Source organism: Mauremys reevesii, linkage group 1 (genome assembly GCF_016161935.1).
Source record: "Mauremys reevesii isolate NIE-2019 linkage group 1, ASM1616193v1, whole genome shotgun sequence".
NCBI lineage: Eukaryota > Metazoa > Chordata > Testudines > Geoemydidae > Mauremys > Mauremys reevesii.
The window spans coordinates 2,947,760-2,965,812 of NC_052623.1; the positions used below are offsets into that span (position 1 = coordinate 2,947,760).

Sequence of the window (18,053 nt, forward strand, 5' to 3'; positions counted from 1 at the left end):
CAGTTTACAAGGTCATCCAAATCTCCCTGGAGGATATCCCGATCCTTTTCCGAATTGGCAATACCTCCCAACTTGGTGTCATCCGCAAACTTTATCAGCCCACTCCTACTTTTGGTTCCGAGGTCAGCAATAAATAGATTGAATAAAATCGGACCCAAAACCGAACCCTGAGGAACTCCACTGGTAACCTCCCTCCAACCTGACAGATCACCCTTCAATACGACCCGCTGCAGTCTCCCCTTTAACCAGCTCCTTATCCACCTCTGGATTTTCATTTCGATCCCCATCTTTTCCAATTTAACCAGTAATTCCTCATGCGGTACCGTATCAAACGCCTTACTGAAATCAAGATATATTAGATCCACCGCATTTCCCTTGTCTAAAAAATCTGTTACTTTCTCAAAGAAGGAGATCAGGTTGGTTTGGCATGATCTATCTTTCGTAAAACCATGCTGTAATTTGTCCCAGTTGCCATCGGCCTCAAAGTCCGTAACCACTCTCTCCTTTGAAATTTTTTCCATGGCTTTGCATACTACAGATGTTAAACTAACAGGCCTGTAGTTACCCGGGTCACTTTTTTCCCCCTTCTTGAATATAGGCACTATATTAGCTAATCTCCAGTCAAACGGTACAACCCCCGAGTTTAGAGATTTATTAAAAATCATCGCTAACAGGCTTTCAATTTCACTCACCAATTCTCTTAATATTCTAGGATGAAGATTATCCGGGCCCCCCGATTTACTTCCATTAAGCTGTTCAAGTTTGGCTTCTACCTCAGATACCGTAATGTCTACCCCCATATCTTCATTCCCATCAGTCCCTCTACCACTACTCCTTAGCCCTTCATTAGCCTCATTAAAGACCGAGGCAAAATATTCGTTCAGATATCGTGCCATGCCAAGATTATCCCTAATCTCCACTCCGTTTAAAGTTTTAAGCGGTCCCACTTCTTCCTTCTTGGTTTTCTTCCTATTTATATGGCTAAAAAACCTTTTGCTATTGGTTTTAATTCCCTTCGCAAGGTCCATCTCCACCCGGCTTTTTGCCTTTCTCACTGCTTCCCTACACCCTCTGACCGCAATAAGGTAGGTTTCTTTGCTGATCCCTCCCATTTTCCACTCCTTATATGCTTTCTGTTTTTTCTTAATTACCCCTCTGAGACGCTTGCTCATCCAGCTCGGTCTAAAACTGCTACCTACGAACCGTTTTCCCTTTCTCGGGATACATGCCTCTGACAGCTCCTGCAACTTCAACCTGAAGTAACCCCAGGCGTCTTCCGCCTTTAGATCCCTAAATATGTTAGTCCAATCCACTTCCCTAACTAGTCGCCTTAATTTAGTAAAGTTAGCCCTTTTGAAATCGTAAACCTTAGTCTCAGATGCAATTTTGTTTATCCTTCCATTTATTTTGAAACGAATTAGCTCATGATCACTCGAGCCAAGGTTGTCCCCTACAACTATTTCCTCAACAAGGTCCTCGTTACTCACCAAAATCAGATCTAAAAGGGCATCCCCCCTCGCCAGGTCAGCAACTACTTCATGAAGGAATTCATCAGCTATCACGTCTAGGAAAAGCTGAGCCCTATTATTATTACTAGCATTTGTTTCCCAATCTATATCTGGGAAGTTAAAGTCTCCCATGATCATACAGTTCCTATTAGTGTTTACCTCCTTAAAAACATTAAAGAGCTCTCTATCCATATCCAGGCTAGATCCCGGCGGTCTATAGCACACCCCAATCACTATCCCAGGGGACGCTATAGTAGTTTTCTTCCCCAATGTGACCATTGCCCAAACAGACTCCGTATTATCCATTGCATTGCTAGTTATTTCGTTACATTTCACCTCATTATTGACATACAGTGCTACTCCCCCACCTTTACCTTTGTTTCGGTCTTTCCTAAACAGCACATACCCTTCCATACCTGTACTCCAGTCATGGCTACCGTTCCACCATGTTTCGGTTATTCCTACGATATCCAGTTTCAATTCTTGGACCAGGAGCTCTAGTTCCTCCATTTTGTTACCTAAGCTTCTCGCATTGGTGGACAAACATCCTAATCTTTGCTGTTTGGCTCCTCTCACCCTTTTTACAGTACCACCAGTATGACCTATCGGTCTAGTATCCATCCCCCTCCTCTTTCTTATGCCTAACCCTCCCCCTCTGTCTATATCTGTTGTTATCCTGGTGTTCTCTCTCTCAATGTATAAATTTGGCGTGGAGAGTACCTGGACCTCTCCCAACCGTCTCCCCCCAATTTCTAGTTTAAAGCTCTTTTAATCAGATGAGCCAGCCTCCCTCCTAGAAGTCTATTTCCTTCCCTACTTAGGTGGAGCCCATCCCGTGAGAACAGTTCTCTGTCCCCGAAAGCCTCCCAGTGCCAATACATCCCAAAGCCCTCCTTGTAACACCACTCCCTCAGCCAACTATTTATCGTCACAATCCTGTCACCCCTTTGGCGCCCTTCCCTAAGGCTGTGTCCTTTAAAATACAGGATGCTTTGAAGTAGGTTGGCAGTAGGATGGGCTTTCCTAAATCCATAGTCTTTTAAACTTAACAGGTACACTACAACTTGGAACTTGGGAAGAACTGAAAGAACCGCTTAGGACAAAAATAACAAATGCAATACCAAACCACAAAACGGCCATGGTAACAAACTGACATCTATGATAATAAGTTAAAATCATTAATATACTAACCTTTAGGAAAAAGACACCCCAACATTAGTAAGATGAGGAAATACAAACACAGAAAAGAGAAAAAATCCCCAACTGAATATGCATCAAACAGAATCACATCAGCGTAACATATTGTAAAAGTGGCATTACAGCCTAGGGCCGGTAGGAGAAGGAGATGTCATCCTTAGGAGGTGTCAGAATGATGGCCACTGGCAATGATGGGGAGCGTGATGGTAATGTGGAAGATGATGGCCAACATTTCAGGTTGTTCTACAGGAGAAGGTGTGAGTATATGGATGTGCAGATGTACATTCAGTAGTATCTCTATCTACCTTACTGAGCTGGGGTATTTGTCAGCCACACTGCTAAAACTCTGCAGAGAATTGTATAGGTCATCAAGGGCCCCAGCAAAGTACCAACAGGACACTAATTTTACATTTGTTACATCCAGACACGGGTATTTTAAGTGTGGGCACCGGTGACCCTAAAAATAGTGTTTCCCCTGTTATGTTGTATTTGTTGACTGTTTAATATAATTGTTGTGTTGAATATATTTTTATGTGTTGTGTTATTTCTTGGAAGTCTCCAACTATCTGGCAAGTAAGTGGGGATTCCTCTGTAGTTAGAATTTTCCACCCAAGCTGCCCTGGTGACCCTGCCAGGAAGGAGCGAGGGGGGTGGAGGCACCGCCAACTAATTTCATAACAAAAAAGATTCACCCGACTGAGTGGGTGGCGGGATCCAAAAGAACCCAGACCTGTCCATCAGAACCTGTAAGTGGATTGCCAGTAAAGGAGGTAATCAGGTGGAGAGGGGCGCTACATTGGAGGCACCGCTGGGATCCCACCTTTTAAACTCAGACCTTATATACACCCCTGCTGTCTTCCTGGGAAATTAAGTAAATTCCCAGTATGGATTACCAGAAGAGGCTTGTGACCTGGTGTGAGCTGGAGGGGCTGACCCTGAACGCCACTTCCTGCTCACGAATGTACCCACTGAGTGGGACATTAGAAAAATTGAAGAGGAGATTGCTAATGTTAAAGAATGGGGAACCTGTGTGATTCGGAGTCAGATGCATGCAAAAGGGGAAGCTACTTTATCCCGTCTTGTAGGGAGCAAGATTATACTGTCTACTGTGGTTACTCCCCATGCAATTCTGCCAGATGGAGAGAAGGATGAATGGAAGGTGACCATGCAAGCACAATCACATTTTCCCTCCCCATCTGCCCCACCATCTGAAACTATCAATTTTCAGTCCAAATTGGGAGACTTTCTTAGGCAGGAAGGGAAGACCATGACTGAATTAAGGACTCTTTTGGGAAATAGTCCTGTGCCTCCCTCCAGTTCTACGGACCAAATAATTTTTGCTATGGGACAAGCAATAGGGGAGTCCATAAAGACAGCATATGAATCGGGTCCTTACAGAAAGCTGAAGTTCTTTTCAGGTATTAAACCAGTGCCTGTAGGGTAAGATGACTATGACACTTGGAGGCATCAACTAAATCAGGTGATGCAGGAATGGCAATGTAGTGAGGCTGAAAAGAGGAAACTTGTTGCAGAAAGCCTGCGAGGACCTGCAGGGAATGTAATCTGTGCATTAAAGGCCAGCAAGCCGGTTGCCACTGTTGATGACTATCTCTCAGCAATGGAGGATGCCTTTGGGAGCCTAGAGACAGGGGAAGACCTCTACTTTCAATTTCGTTCCTGTTACCAACAGCCAGGTGAAAAACTATCTTCCTATCTTCACAGATTGGAACTGTCCCTTCAGCTGTGCATTCACCGTAAAGGCACTGAGAGGAGCAAGGAACACCGAGTGTGACTAGGACAGGTCATACGAGGTGCCATTTATGACTTACTAATTATGAAATTGAAACTCGTGGACCGATTGGACAGCCCTCCAGAATTCCAAAAATTGCTGCGAGAAGTCCGAGAGGAGGAGGAAAAGAGAACTGTTAGAGAGAGGAATAAGATCTCATTGAGCAGGACTGTTGCTCCTAACAAGCTGAAGGATGACTCTTGCCTGTCCACCACTGAGGACCTCCAGCAATAGCTTAAAACCCTGACAGCACAGCTCACTGAATTTATGACAAGTAAGATGCCTCAGGGGTCACCTAGCGAAATTCTTCCACCACCTTTGATGGAAAGGAAGTACCCTCCTTTTTGCCCAGGGAGAGAGGACACCAACAGAGAACCTGTAGAGAAGACCTTGGTGACCTTCCCAAGGAACAAGAGATTCTGCTACCGATGTGGTGAGGATGGGCACATTTCCACCCAGTGTGACAACCCGAGGAACGAAGAGAAAGTAGCACAACGAAAAAGGAAGCATACTGGGAGCCGTCACAGGCAGAGCTCCACTAAGTTGTGCTATGAACAGCCTTCCTGGAGCCCATTCCCAGAGGGATTGATAGGCCCAGCAGCAGTAGTTAATGTGACGGTGGAAGGAATTCCTTGTAGGGCCCTGCTGGACAGTGGATCTCAGGTCACCATTATTACTAGAGAATTCCATCGGCAATTCCTGCCTCAAGTGAAGATCTATCCTCTAGAGGGACTGGCAATATGGGGCCTTAGCAATGTTAGTTATCCGTACGATGGGAATGTACTAGTGACTCTAAGTTTTCCTGCAGAACTGGCTGGATGTCTCCAGGAATGTGATATTCTGGCTTTGATTTGTCCTGAGACGCAAAATTCTGATGGCATTCCCATATTGATTGGAACCAACAGCAACATGTTCCAGTCTTTGTGGTCATTTGGGCCAGAAGACCCCAGGCATGGTTTGCCCTCCAGGGCGAGGGCCGAACCTGGGCAAATCCAGGATGTATTATGACCATGATAGCTCTGTCGATGACTCACTAGGGAATGTTTGTAAGAGTATCCAAAGCTGTTTTGTCCATACCCCCACGTGGTGAGATTGACTTGAGAGGAAAACTTGAGAAGCACAGTTGCAGCCTTCCTCCTACAGTGATGATGGAGCCTTCTGATGGAGATAACCTCCCTAGTGGTCTGATGGTTCAGAGAGGTTTATTATCCTTACCACAAATGGAGGAAGCTGGCATTGTGGTAAGAGTAAGAAACAAAACCAACCATCCCATAGCCATCAGGAAAGGAATGGTGTTGGCACGATTGTATAGGGTAGAGAGTGTTGTGAGCCCTGCAACTGCATCCAGAAAGACCAGTAAGGCATTGGATCCTGATCTTTTTAATTTTGGTGATTCTCCTGTATCTTCCAGTTGGAAAGACCGATTGAAAAAACAGCTAAGTGAGAGACCTAATGTGTTTTCCACTGAGGAATGGGATGTGGGGTGTGCCATTAACGTGGAACACACCATTCGTTTGGCAGATGGCAGGCCTTTTAGGGAGAGGTCCCGAAGACTGGCACCTGCAGACATTGAGGATGTGTGAAAGCATATCCACGAACTATTGGAAGCAGGAATAATTTCTGAATCACGTATCCCCTATGCATCCCCCATTGTAGTGGTGCGAAAGAAAAATGGGACTGTGCGCATGTGTGTGGACTATCGCACACTGAATAAAAGGACCATCCCAGATCAATACACTGTACCCAGGGTAGATGATGCCTTAGCTTGCCTAGCAGGAAGCAGATGGTTCTTAGATTTACGAAGCGGCTACTACCAGATCCTGATGAGCTCTGAAGACAAAGAGAAAACAGCTTTCATTTGCCCTTTGGGATTCTACCAGTTTGAGAGGCTGCCCCCAGGTATCTAGCTCAGTGGTTTGAGCATTGGCCTGCTAAACGCAGGGTTATAAGTTCAATCCTGGATGGGGCCACTTAGGAATCTGGGGCAAAAATCAGTACTTGGTCCTGCTAGTGAAGGAGGGGGCTGGACTTGATGACTTTTCAAGGTCCCTTCCAGTTCTAGGAGATTGGTATATCTCTTATTATTATTATTATTACATTCCAGCGTTTGATGGAAAAGACGGTGGGGGATATGAATTTATTAGAAGTGCTGGTGTATTTGGATGACTTAATTGTTTTGGGGAAGACTCTGGAAGAGCATGAAGCTCAACTAATGAAAGTGTTAGACCACTTGGAAGCTAGTGGGTTGAAACTGTCACTTGATAAATGTCAATTTTGTCAGACCCCAGTAAAATATGTAGGCCATATTGTGTCGGCAGAAGGTGTGGCGACTGACTCAGAGAAGATTGAGGCATTAACCACCTGGCCTATACCCAAAGACCTGAAAGCTTTACAGTCTTTCCTAGGCTTCTGTGGATATTACCGCCGATTTGTAAAAAATTACTCCTTCATTGTGAGACCACTCACCAATTTGACAAGGGGCTACCCCCCAACGTGGAAGAGATCACCTCAACATAAGCTTGCGAGTCCTCCTGAGAGGTATTTCAAGGTGAATGAGCCCTTTGGGGACCGTTGGACCAAGGAATGCAACCACGCTTTCTATACCCTTATTGAGAAACTCACTACTGCACCAGTATTAACCTTTGCAGATCCTACCAAGCCCTATGAACTTCACATAGATGCCAGTCTTGATGGATTAGGAGCAGTTCTCTATCAAAATCATGAGAATCAATGGAAACCCGTGGCCTTTGTCAGTTGAGGGCTGACTGCATCGGAAAGACACTATTCCGTGCACAAACTTGAGTTTTTAGCTCTCAAATGGGCTGTTGTGGACAAACTTCATGATTATTTGTACGGAGCGACCTTTGTAGTAAAAACCGATAATAACCCACTTACTTATGTGCAGACCACAGCTAAACTAGATGCTACTGGTCAGCGATGGATGGCTGCCTTGGCTGCTTATGACTTTAAGCTGCAGTACCGTTCGGGTCAAACCAATGCAGATGAAGATGCATTGTCCCGTCGCCCTCATAACTCATTTCAGAAAGAGTCTGAGTGGATGGAAATACCGTCTCCTGCTATTCATGCCACCTGCAAGACCGTAATAGAAAACTGCAGTCCCCTTATGTAAATGAGGAAAGATATGCTGATACACTGGGAGTATCTGACAAGGCTATACCTACACTTTATGCCAACCTCATTGGGCTAAAGACTTTTGAATTGCCCCAGTTAACTCCAACTGAATTGAGAAGAGCTCAGTGGAAAGATTCAGACATTAGGCCTGTGCTGGAAGCTGTGGAAAAGGGTGAGAAATGCATCTCCAAGGCTAACTTCCCCCCCAGCACAATTCTTCTCTTAAAAGAAGAATCATTTAGTGATCAACAAAGGCTTGTTATTCCAGACCATCCAGACTATAAGGGGCCATGTGCGAAAACAACTGGTCTTACCCCGAGAATACCAGGAGATGGTGTTGAAGTCTTTGCACGATGACCATGGTCACTTGGGGGTAGACAAGACTTTGGAATTGGTCAGAGACCGGTTTTATTGGCCCAAAATGATGGCATCTGTGGAAAACCACTGCAACTGGTGCTCTCGGTGTGTTAAGCGGAAGACCCTGCCAAAAAGGGCAGCGTCTATGGTGAACATCATTACAGATGCACCCATGCAATTGGTGTGCATTGACTTTTTGTCATTGGAGCCTGATAGAAAAAAACACTCCAGTATACTGGTAATTACTGACCATTTTACAAGGTATTCCCAAGCATATCCCACAAAAGACCAAAAAGCTAGTACAGTGGCCAAAATTTTATGGGACAAATTCTTTATACATTATGATTTCCCTGCCCGAATCCATTCTGACCAGGGAAGAGATTTTCAAAGCAGACTAATTCACGAACTGACAAAAAGCTTAGGAATAAGGAAGTCCAGAACCACTCCTTACCATCCTCAGGGAGATCCACAACCGGAGAGATTCAACCGGACTTTGCTAAACATGTTGGGAACTCTGCATCCATCCCAAAAGACCAGATGGAGTGAGCATGTCAGTTACCTTGTGCATGCTTATAACTGCACTAAAAATGAGTCCACTGGATTTTCGCCTTATTATTTAATGTTTGGTAGAGAAGCAAGGCTACCGATTGACTTATGTTTTGGGATATCCTCTGATGAAGCTAGCGAAACAACTTATCTCCAGTACATTCAAAATCTTAGACGTGACTTGCGGGAAGCTTACAAACTGGCCTCCCAAGCAGCCAGGAAAAGCAACCTTGCCAACAAGCAGAAATATGATAGTCGGGTCCGTGAACAGGATCTGTAGGTAGGAGACAGAGTCTTAATCCGAAATCTAGGTCTCACTGGAAAGCACAAATTAGCTGACCGGTGGAATGGAGACGTCTACATAGTGGTTGATAAGCTACCAGACTTGCCTGTATACCGCCTTAGGATGGAAAATGGAAAAAAATGTTTGTAAGACTATTCACCGAAACCACCTCTTGCCAGTGGGGCAGTTAATAGGTGAAGAGAACAATAGTGAATGTGGTCCCTCCCGGTGACCCATTACTCGCTCTAGACTAAGGAAGCAAGTTTCTGCAGAAAGAAGCCTTCCTGCACAACTTGAATCTGCTGAGGAGGCAGACAGCGAGTCTTTAACCTCCCTTGGAGAAAATAATCCTCATTCACAAAGTAGCAGTGAGGAGGAATTCTTCCCCTATTATCCAACACCTTCTAAGCTTCATGAGCTGTTACCTGAGGTAGAAACTATTAAAGAGGGAGAATCTGGGCCTCCTCTAGCTCAAATTCTTAACCCTGAAGCTGCACCATTTGTCCCCCATCAGTCAACAATGCAGCACGATAACCCCTGCCTGCTGGCACCGCCTGAAGAGGCAAGTGGGTTACCAGCTAGTATGGTTCCACCTCTAGAGGATGTGGGAGAAGCCATGCAACCTGCAGAGAGGGAAATCATTGATTGTCCTGCAGCCATTACTGCTGAGAGCCCTGAGAATGAAGAAGCTCCTGTACTTCGACATTCAGAATGAGAGCGGAAACCTGTATAGAAAATAAACATTGCTTAGTGGACAATAAATGTCATTTACCAACAAGTAGGTATTGCCATGTCCACATACAATATTAATTTAAAATAACATGAAATTGTTATTCAATGTACATTAAGAACATTCTTACTATATTGAAATAAATGACTTAACCTTGGAGTCTCCATTGTTAACTATCAGACAGAAACAATAATAGGCCACCCGCACCCATCTGTTTACTAAGTGCAAAGGGGGAGTGTAACCCCCAAGGAGATTACATAGATTCCTGGAGCTCTGTCTGCTGGCAGCTCAGGGAGGAGGAGCCAAGGCAAACTCAGAGTCTGCCCAGCAACCAATAGGGAGTGGAGATGCCCCTCCCAGGGAGTGGAAGAGAGGGGAGAAGCCATTTTTGAGGGGAGGCTGGAGCCAGCCAGGGCAAGGGCCGAACTGGCTGTGTGGGGAGCTGGTGAGTCCCAGGCCTGCAGGCAGGTTCCCCCTGAGAACTGGCCTCTAGGGACCTGACCGCAGATCCCTCAGCTGGGTTTTCCTTCCCCACGGATGATTCCCAATTGTTACATTTGCTGAGAAATTTCCCCAGCCAGGCTGGGTTCACCTCCAGCTCCCCTGGTGAGACCAGTCCCCACATGGTCAGCGCTGTTAGTCCAGGGCTGATTCCTGCCTGAGGAGGATCCCTGCCAGTGGACAGCAGCCCCTGGAATCGTCCAGCGTCATCCTCAACCCTGAAGATCATTTGTGGAGTTCGTGAGTGCCTTGTCTTTAGTTAGTTAGTCAGGGAATTTGTTTTGGGGACCCTCTACTCCCTGAACTGTGTCCTCAAGCCAGGGAGTGAGGGTTTGAGGATTCTATAATCTACCGCTTATTACACCTGTGGAGGGATTCACCACCTCCTCCCACTTGTGGGTCTTTTGGGCTGTACTGAACCCAGTCAGCCGCACTGCTACACCTCTGCAGAGAATTGTATAGGTCATCAAGGGCCCCAGCAAGGTACGCGTACCAACAGGACACTAGTTTTACATTTGTTACATCCAGACACGGGTATTTTAAGTGTGGGCACCGGTGACCCTAAAAATAGTGTTTCCCCTGTTATGTTGTATTTGTTGCCTGTTTAATATAATTGTTGTGTTGAATATATTTTTATGTGTTGTGCTATTTCTTGGAAGTCTCCAACTATCTGGCAAGTAAGTGGGGATTCCTCTGTAGTTAGAATTTTCCGCCCAAGCTGCCCTGGTGACCCTGCCAGGAAGGAGCGAGGGGGGCGGAGGCACCGCCAACTAATTTTATAACCAAAAGAGGAAAAAAGATTCACCCTACTGAGTGGGTGGCGGGATCCAAAAGAACCCAGACCCGTCCATCAGAACCTGTAAGCGGATTGCCAGTAAAGGAGGTAATCAGGTGGAGAGGGGAGCTACAAATACAAGTCTATATTTCAAAGCTCTGGCCTTCTTAATCTGGGTCAATAGCCTGCAAGTTCCTTAACATTTTCTGGCCATGTGTCACACAACTCCTTTTGCAAGGCCTGGGGCTGTTTGCTTTAGCGATCACGTGACCCAAAAAGAGAGACTGGAACCAGAGTGGGCCCAAGGGGAGCTCTGGGAAGGGTGGGCTGAAGCAATTGGAGAGTCTGGGGGAGCCGAGCCAAAGCTAGTGTCAGGGCCTTGGTGCTTGGCTCGCAGGGGGAGGCACTAGAACGGAAGCTGCACTGCGGGGGTGGGCCTGGAAACCCAGAGCCAGAGGCAGGGCCTGAACAGTGCTGGGACTCCAAATCACAGGGGTCTTGTTTGTGGGCCCCAAACACACTCGGCCAGGGAGTGTCCAGCTGCACGAGCTTGAGCGGGCCTGCGACAGCAAACCTGGAGCTGCTCCACAGATGTGGAAGGGGAGTGGGCCTGGCCAGGGAGGTTCCACAAGATATGTTCTTCACCTCTCATTCCAGAACTGATCCAGCCGGGCTTCCCTGAGGGAAATGTTCCTGGAACACACGGTTTGGGGTCAGGGGGAGAGTTTGTGTCTCCCTTGGAAAGTGCTCCCCAGAACGGCAGAGACAGGGAGTCCCTGTTCCAGTGGGTTTCATCTCATCTCTCTCTCTGTCTTCTGGTGCATTTAGGTCCAGCTCTCCCTCTCTCTTTTGTAACTCACCCACCCACAAACTTGCCTCCCTCTCTCTGTCACTTTTAAGTCCCTAGCAATTACCAACTAGCTGCCAGCAGCTGTGGTAGCCTATAGTCTAGCTTACTTGCTTCCCTATATATATTTTCTTATAAATTTATTATTTTCTTATGGGTTTGTTTATTTGTTTTATTAATAAGTTTACAGATTTATATTACAGTATATTTCACCTGTAACACAAGGGACCTGCAGGCCACATTCTGGATGTTGAGCTAAAGCAGTGAGCAGATATGAAAAAGTGCAGGCAGAACCTTTCTTGAAGTTGTGAAGCAGGAGGAATAGGCGCTGCAACCTTGCACATTCTAGATAGGTGTGCACCAGGGTCTGCCTCATGACACAAAATGGGCAGGCATCTGGACTGGGGGTGAACTGTGCCACGTATATGCCTGTGCTCATGGCTCCATGAAGGAGCCACCAACCAATATCCCCAGTGAACCATGGGACCAGGATGGAGTACTCTCTGGAACACCGGGTTCCTCACCCTCTGCAGCCGGGACTAGGTTTCTCCACTTGGTATCAGGGTATCTGAGTAAATGAAGCGTGTGGAGCATGAGCATGTAAAGTTGTTCCTTTGGTGGAATTCAGAAATGAACCAGACGCAGGGTGTGTAGCTGGCTCAGGTTCAGAAAGGGAGGGAGCCAGAGGGATTCATGGGACAGGAGCGCAATCAAGAATTCCAGAGGCACTGGGGTGAGGGGTGGGTGGGGAGCCCCTTTTTTAGGACCCGTTCAAGGAAAACCCGAGCAGTAGGCAATAAGGTGGCCCCACCTCCTGGAGTATGTGCAGAGGGGTCTGAAGGGCCCCAGGTGAGCTCTGAGATGAGAGAGGCCACTAAGTCGTGGGCCAAGAACTGGGCCAGTCAAATGCTGGAGGAGTGGGCCTGGGCAAGATGGAAACAAAGTATGAACATGCCATACACACAAGAGTCCATCGATCTCCACGTGGACATAGGTAAAGGTGGAATTGTCATCCAGGTGTTGGTTGTGCCAGACGTCCAGCAGGGAGTGATGAGGATTCCTTCAGCAGCCTGGCTGCCCTCAATCCCTGAGCAATTCTCGTGATCACTTTCTGGCTGGGCCTTTTACGACTCTGTAGCTCACGGAGATGGGCAAAGAGGGAGAAGACCACCCTTGCGGCGACTGTACCGGTGGCACCACACAACCCATCTCTGTCTCCAGATAGGGAAAGGGAGGTGTAGGGAAGAGAGCAGCCCCTAAAGGGTCAGGGAGGGGAGACAAAAAGCCACCCTCTGACATTCACCCAAGGACAGGGGAAATGAGAAAACCCCTCAGTGGCAGCAGTATGGAAGATGGAGAGGACACAAATGAGTAGGGCTTCTCTCCCCGCTCCCCCCACAGCTCCTGCCTCTGCTCTGTGTCTGCAGCTGGGCTTGGGGCAGCCTGATATGAGGGATTCTTCTGCAGCTCCATCAGGGGCAGCCTGGGCTCTTCCCCTCCCCCCACCACTCCTACTGGGGCTGGAGGCTTGAACTCCTGCCAAATGAATCTGAGACAGCCCAGACTCAGGGCTTCTGCCTCCTTCTGCTGAGCTGCTCCACATGAATCACAGGCTGATTCCCATCTTCTGTTCATTCCCTCTGAAGGACCTGCCACTGGGCACTGATAGAAGACAGGCTACTGGGCTATATGGACCATTGGTTTTACCTGCAATGGACATTCTGATCTTCTTAGTTAGACCCCAGATGTTTCTGCTTCCTGATGTAACACACTATACCCCATTCCCTTCCCAGAGCTGAGATAGATCCCAGGAGTCAGTTCCTAACTGTCTGGGTGGTTAAACACAGGAAGAAATTGCCTAGGGAGGTTGTCTAATCTCCATCTATGGAGCTATTTAAGAGTAGGTTAGATAAATGTCTATCAGGGATGGTCTAGACAGTATTTGGTCCTGCCAGGAGGGCAGGGCACTGGACTCGATGACCTCCCGAGGTCCCTTCCAGCCCTAGAATCTATGAATCTATGAGTCATGACGGAGTCTCTCTCTTCACAGTTAGTAACAAAGTAAGAATAAACAGAAGAGATGGGGAAAGATTGCAGTTTCAGGGACCAAGCTACCAGGAATTAGAAAGTTTGGAACCCATTGTAGTGTGAATAGACTGACTCCCCATTTCATCACATTGACACTGCACAGTCAGGACAGGGAATGGTTCAGTGTCTCTCTGTCTGTCCAGTAAGCGATTCAGGGAAGAGACCCCATCATCATATACCAACCAGCTCTGCACAGAGATCAATCTGAGAGCAGGAGCACAAGAAGAAAACATTTAGAACTCTTTATGAGTAAGGAGCTGGATCAGCCTGCCCTGGATCTGTTTGGTCTTTAACCTGTAGATGATGGGGTGTAACACAGGGGGCACCAGCAGGTACACACTGACAATGAGAACAAGGAAATGCACTGGCACATTGTGGCCAAACCTCTGCGTGAGATAGGAGAATAAACCTGGGATGTACAAAGCTAAGATGGCACAAAGATGAGAGATGCAGGTCCCAAAAGTTTTGAGCCGGGCATCCTTTGTGGGGAGGCGGAAGATGGCCCGGAGGATCTGAATATAGGACACGGTGATAAAAAACACATCCATTCCGATCACAGAGAGAAAATCAAACAGGCCATAGTAAGTATTGATGCGGATGTCAGCGCAGGCCAGCTTCACCACAGCCATATGTCCACAATAGGAGTGGGGAATGATGTTGGTTCTGCAATATGGCCACTTCCTCGCCAGTAAGGGATAGGGTAATGTGAGTATGCCACTGCGCATCACCACGGCCAGGCCTATCTTGGTCACAACAGAGTTTGTCAGGGTAGTGGAATATCTCAGAGGATTGCAGATGGCCACATAGCGATCAAAAGCCATGGCCACGAGGATTCCAGACTCCATCGTTGAGAAGCAGTGAATAAAGTACATCTGGGTGAGGCAGGCACTGAAACTGATCTCCCTGGAATTGAACCAGAAGATGCTCAGCATTTTCGGTAGCGTGGAGGTGGAAATGACCAGGTCGGTGACAGCCAGCATGCAGAGAAAATAGAACATGGGCCCATGGAGGCCCGGCTCCCTCTTCACAATGAACAGGATGGTGAAGTTCCCCAACGCGGCTATGGCATACATAGCACAGAAGGGAATGGAGATCCAGATATGGTCTGCCTCTAGGCCAGGAATGCCCAGGAGGATGAAGGTGGAGGGGTTGGTGAAGTTGGTTGTGTTGGAATTTGACATGGAGTAGGGGAGAAAGTATCCAACTCTAAGGCATAAGGGTGTCTCCTGCATGTACTTTGTATTCCCCTGACTTTCTGTGTGATCCTAGTATCTTGGGTGTTGGTCGCAGTAGAAATGCCCTACATGGAGAGATGATAATATGAGACACTGCATTCAATGGTGGAGGCTGTTCTCATGCGAGAAGCAGATTGATCACTCTACACACACTGAAAAATGACATTTTCATTATTCAGAGAGAATAACTATGAGCAATGACCCTACTAAATACAATTCCATTTTTGTATTGTGCTTCCTGCATTAAGAATTCCTACACTTTGTGGTGGGGGAACCTTAAGAGGCACCAGGAGGAAACACAAGTGTGGATACTGGTTATCTATCATTGTTCCTTAATGCAATGAGAGCCAGGCAAGGTAGTCCATGCTGTAGGGAGTTCCCCATTCATCCAGTTGCTTGAAATCTCAGTGTTAAAAAAAACAAACTTATGTTAAGAGTATAGCATACATAAAAGGGATTTCCAAGACAGGCGTTGAGAATGGGGGAGGCTGCCATACGCAAACAGACAGAAAAGTCTGGGACTCTTTAGGTTACACAACAGACAAAGAAGAGAGCATATGATATAGCAAAGGAAAAAAAAATTAAACTGATTTACATTCAAATGGACAGTTCCCAACCAGTACTATCTATAGACACTTAGTGCTCCAAGAGGACTAATTCCCCAAAGCTGAGGAAAACTGTCAACAAAACTGATTGGAAAGAAAAAATTAGATAGAAAAATGTGAATGAAAATTGGTGATTCTTTGATAACAGATTATTTGATAATGGAAAATTCATGATTCCACAGTCAGCAAAGTGAGCAACTTTGAGGAAAAACCCACTTCAGTGGGAAAGTGAAGGCAGCAGTTGGGGAAGGAGGGGGGAAACAATATGCAGCAAAGTGGAGAAAGGGAAAATAGATAGCTAAGAATAGAGTTTGGAAGTTATGAAAATTGATCAGTGACATTAAGACATCTGGGTAAACTCCATGTTTGGCAGGGCCATGGATAACAAAAGGAGGTTATTAAGTATGCTAACAAAAAGAGAAATTTAAAAAAAATTATGTCAATTCCTGTGTTGTAAAGTATTAAAAAATAAAGGGAAAGGGTTTTTTTGTTATAAAAGAATTTACAAGGTTAAGAAACAATGGAAAAGTTGGTATGGGATTAGTTAAAAAAAATAATCTAGAATTGTAAGTATTGCCAGCCACCAACAGGGTTTATTTTAAACAGATCTTGTCAAATAAACCTGATTTCATCCTATTATAAGAGTTGATCACATTGGTTGATCAAGGATACACATTTGGTGGATCAAGGGAACAACACAGATGTAACAAACCTTTGATTTAGTAGGGGAAATATTGACTTAAAATATTAATACTCTACGGAGTCAGTAGCAAACATGTAAAATGGACTGAAAGCTGGCTAACAGATGGATCTCAGAAAGCAATTGTCAATAGGCCTTCATCAGTAAATTCAGCTGTTTGTAGTAGGGTTCTATAGGGATCAGTTCTAGGCCGGATGCTATCCAATATTTTCATCAATTATCTGGAAGCAAATGGAAAATCACTGCAAATAAAATGTTCCGATGACCCAAGGATTGTCAGAGTGGTTGCAATGAGGCGGCCAGGGCAGGCACATGGATTGATTTGGAATGTTTGGAGGGTTGGGCCCATACAAAGGAAATGATCTGTAAGGAAATAGAAAATCACTGCAGATAAAATGTGCAGATGACCCAAAGATTGAACCCAAAGAGTGGAGCATTTGGAAAGTGGGCCCCATGTAAACATATTGTTTTAGGCAAATGTGAAATGATCCTCCAAGAACAGGCAGCGCAGGCCCAACCCACAGGCTAGGGCACTGTATAATGGAACCCAAGGACCCTGAAAAGGATTTAGGGCACATTGTGGACAATCAGCTCTTCGTGAGCTCCCAGTGTGACACTGTAGCATAAAGGGATGATGTGGTCCTCGGTGTGGTGAGTTGGAGCCGGGGAAGGATTTTTCTTCTGCACATGGGATTGGTGAAACAAACTGCATCCAGTTCTGGGGTCTACATCTGAAAAAAAGATGTTGAAAACTTGGAGATGGTGCAGAAAAGAGCCACAAAAATGATTGGAGGATAGAGAAAAAGCCGGATTGTTCGACTTGAAGGTGTGTATCTCTTTAACTTATCAAAAAGATGATCAAGCTGAGACTTTCATGGGGAAAAAATCATGGGTAATTACGGGATCTGTAATCTACTAGAGAAAGGCTGAGCGAGACCAAAAGGGCTGGAAGCTGAAGCAGGGCAAATTCCAGCTAGAAATTAGGGCCAAATATTTAGCACTGAGGGTGATTAACCACTTGGACACACTGAGAAGGGACATGTTGGATTCTCCAATTCCCCATGTTGGCAGATCCAGACTGGATGATTTTCTGGAAGATCTGCTTGAAAGGTTTTTTACACTTAAAATACTACAGCCGTGCTGCCATAGAGCTTCAATATAGACACCACTTACACAGATGGACGAGTTCTCCCCTCAGCACAGGTAATCCCTGAGTTGTGGTAGTTAGGTCAATGAAAGAATTCATCTCATTCTGTCTACACCAGGGCACAGACTATCCAGTAAATTCTTGGAATGTATTGGAGAGACTTTTTTGTTCCAGAAGCTGGAGAAACCTACTTGGAGAGAGGTTCTTCTAGACTTAATTTTGATAAATAAGGAGGAACTGGTTGAGAATTTGAAAGTGGAAGGCAAGTTGGGGGAAAGTGATCATGAAATGATAGAGTTTATGATTCTAAGGAATGGTAGGAGGGAAAACAGCAAAATAAAGACAATGGATTTCAAGAAGGCAGATTTTAGCAAATTCAGGGAGTTGGTAGGTAAAATTTCATGGGAAGCAAGTCTAAGGGGAAAAGTATTAGAAGACAGCTGGCAGTTTTCCAGAGAGACACAAGCGGGCACAAGAACAAACTATCCCACTGTGCAGGGCCGCCCAGAGAATTCCGGGGGCCCGGGGTCTTCGGCGGCGGGGGGCCCCCGCTCAGGGGCGGCCCTTTCCCTGGGGGGCGGCATTTGGCTCCGGTTGAGCTCCCGCTGGCATG

The 18,053-nt window shown here is 46.1% G+C and overlaps 1 protein-coding gene across 1 annotated transcript; it reads right to left on the reverse strand.

Annotated features, from left to right (window-relative positions):
* Nucleotides 1-13,986: 13,986 nt before the first annotated feature.
* On the reverse strand, nt 13,987-14,934 carry LOC120376996 (olfactory receptor 52E2-like). Its single transcript, XM_039497016.1, has one exon. The coding sequence runs from the start codon at nt 14,932-14,934 to the stop codon at nt 13,987-13,989; it is 948 nt and encodes a 315-aa protein (XP_039352950.1).
* Nucleotides 14,935-18,053: the final 3,119 nt, after the last annotated feature.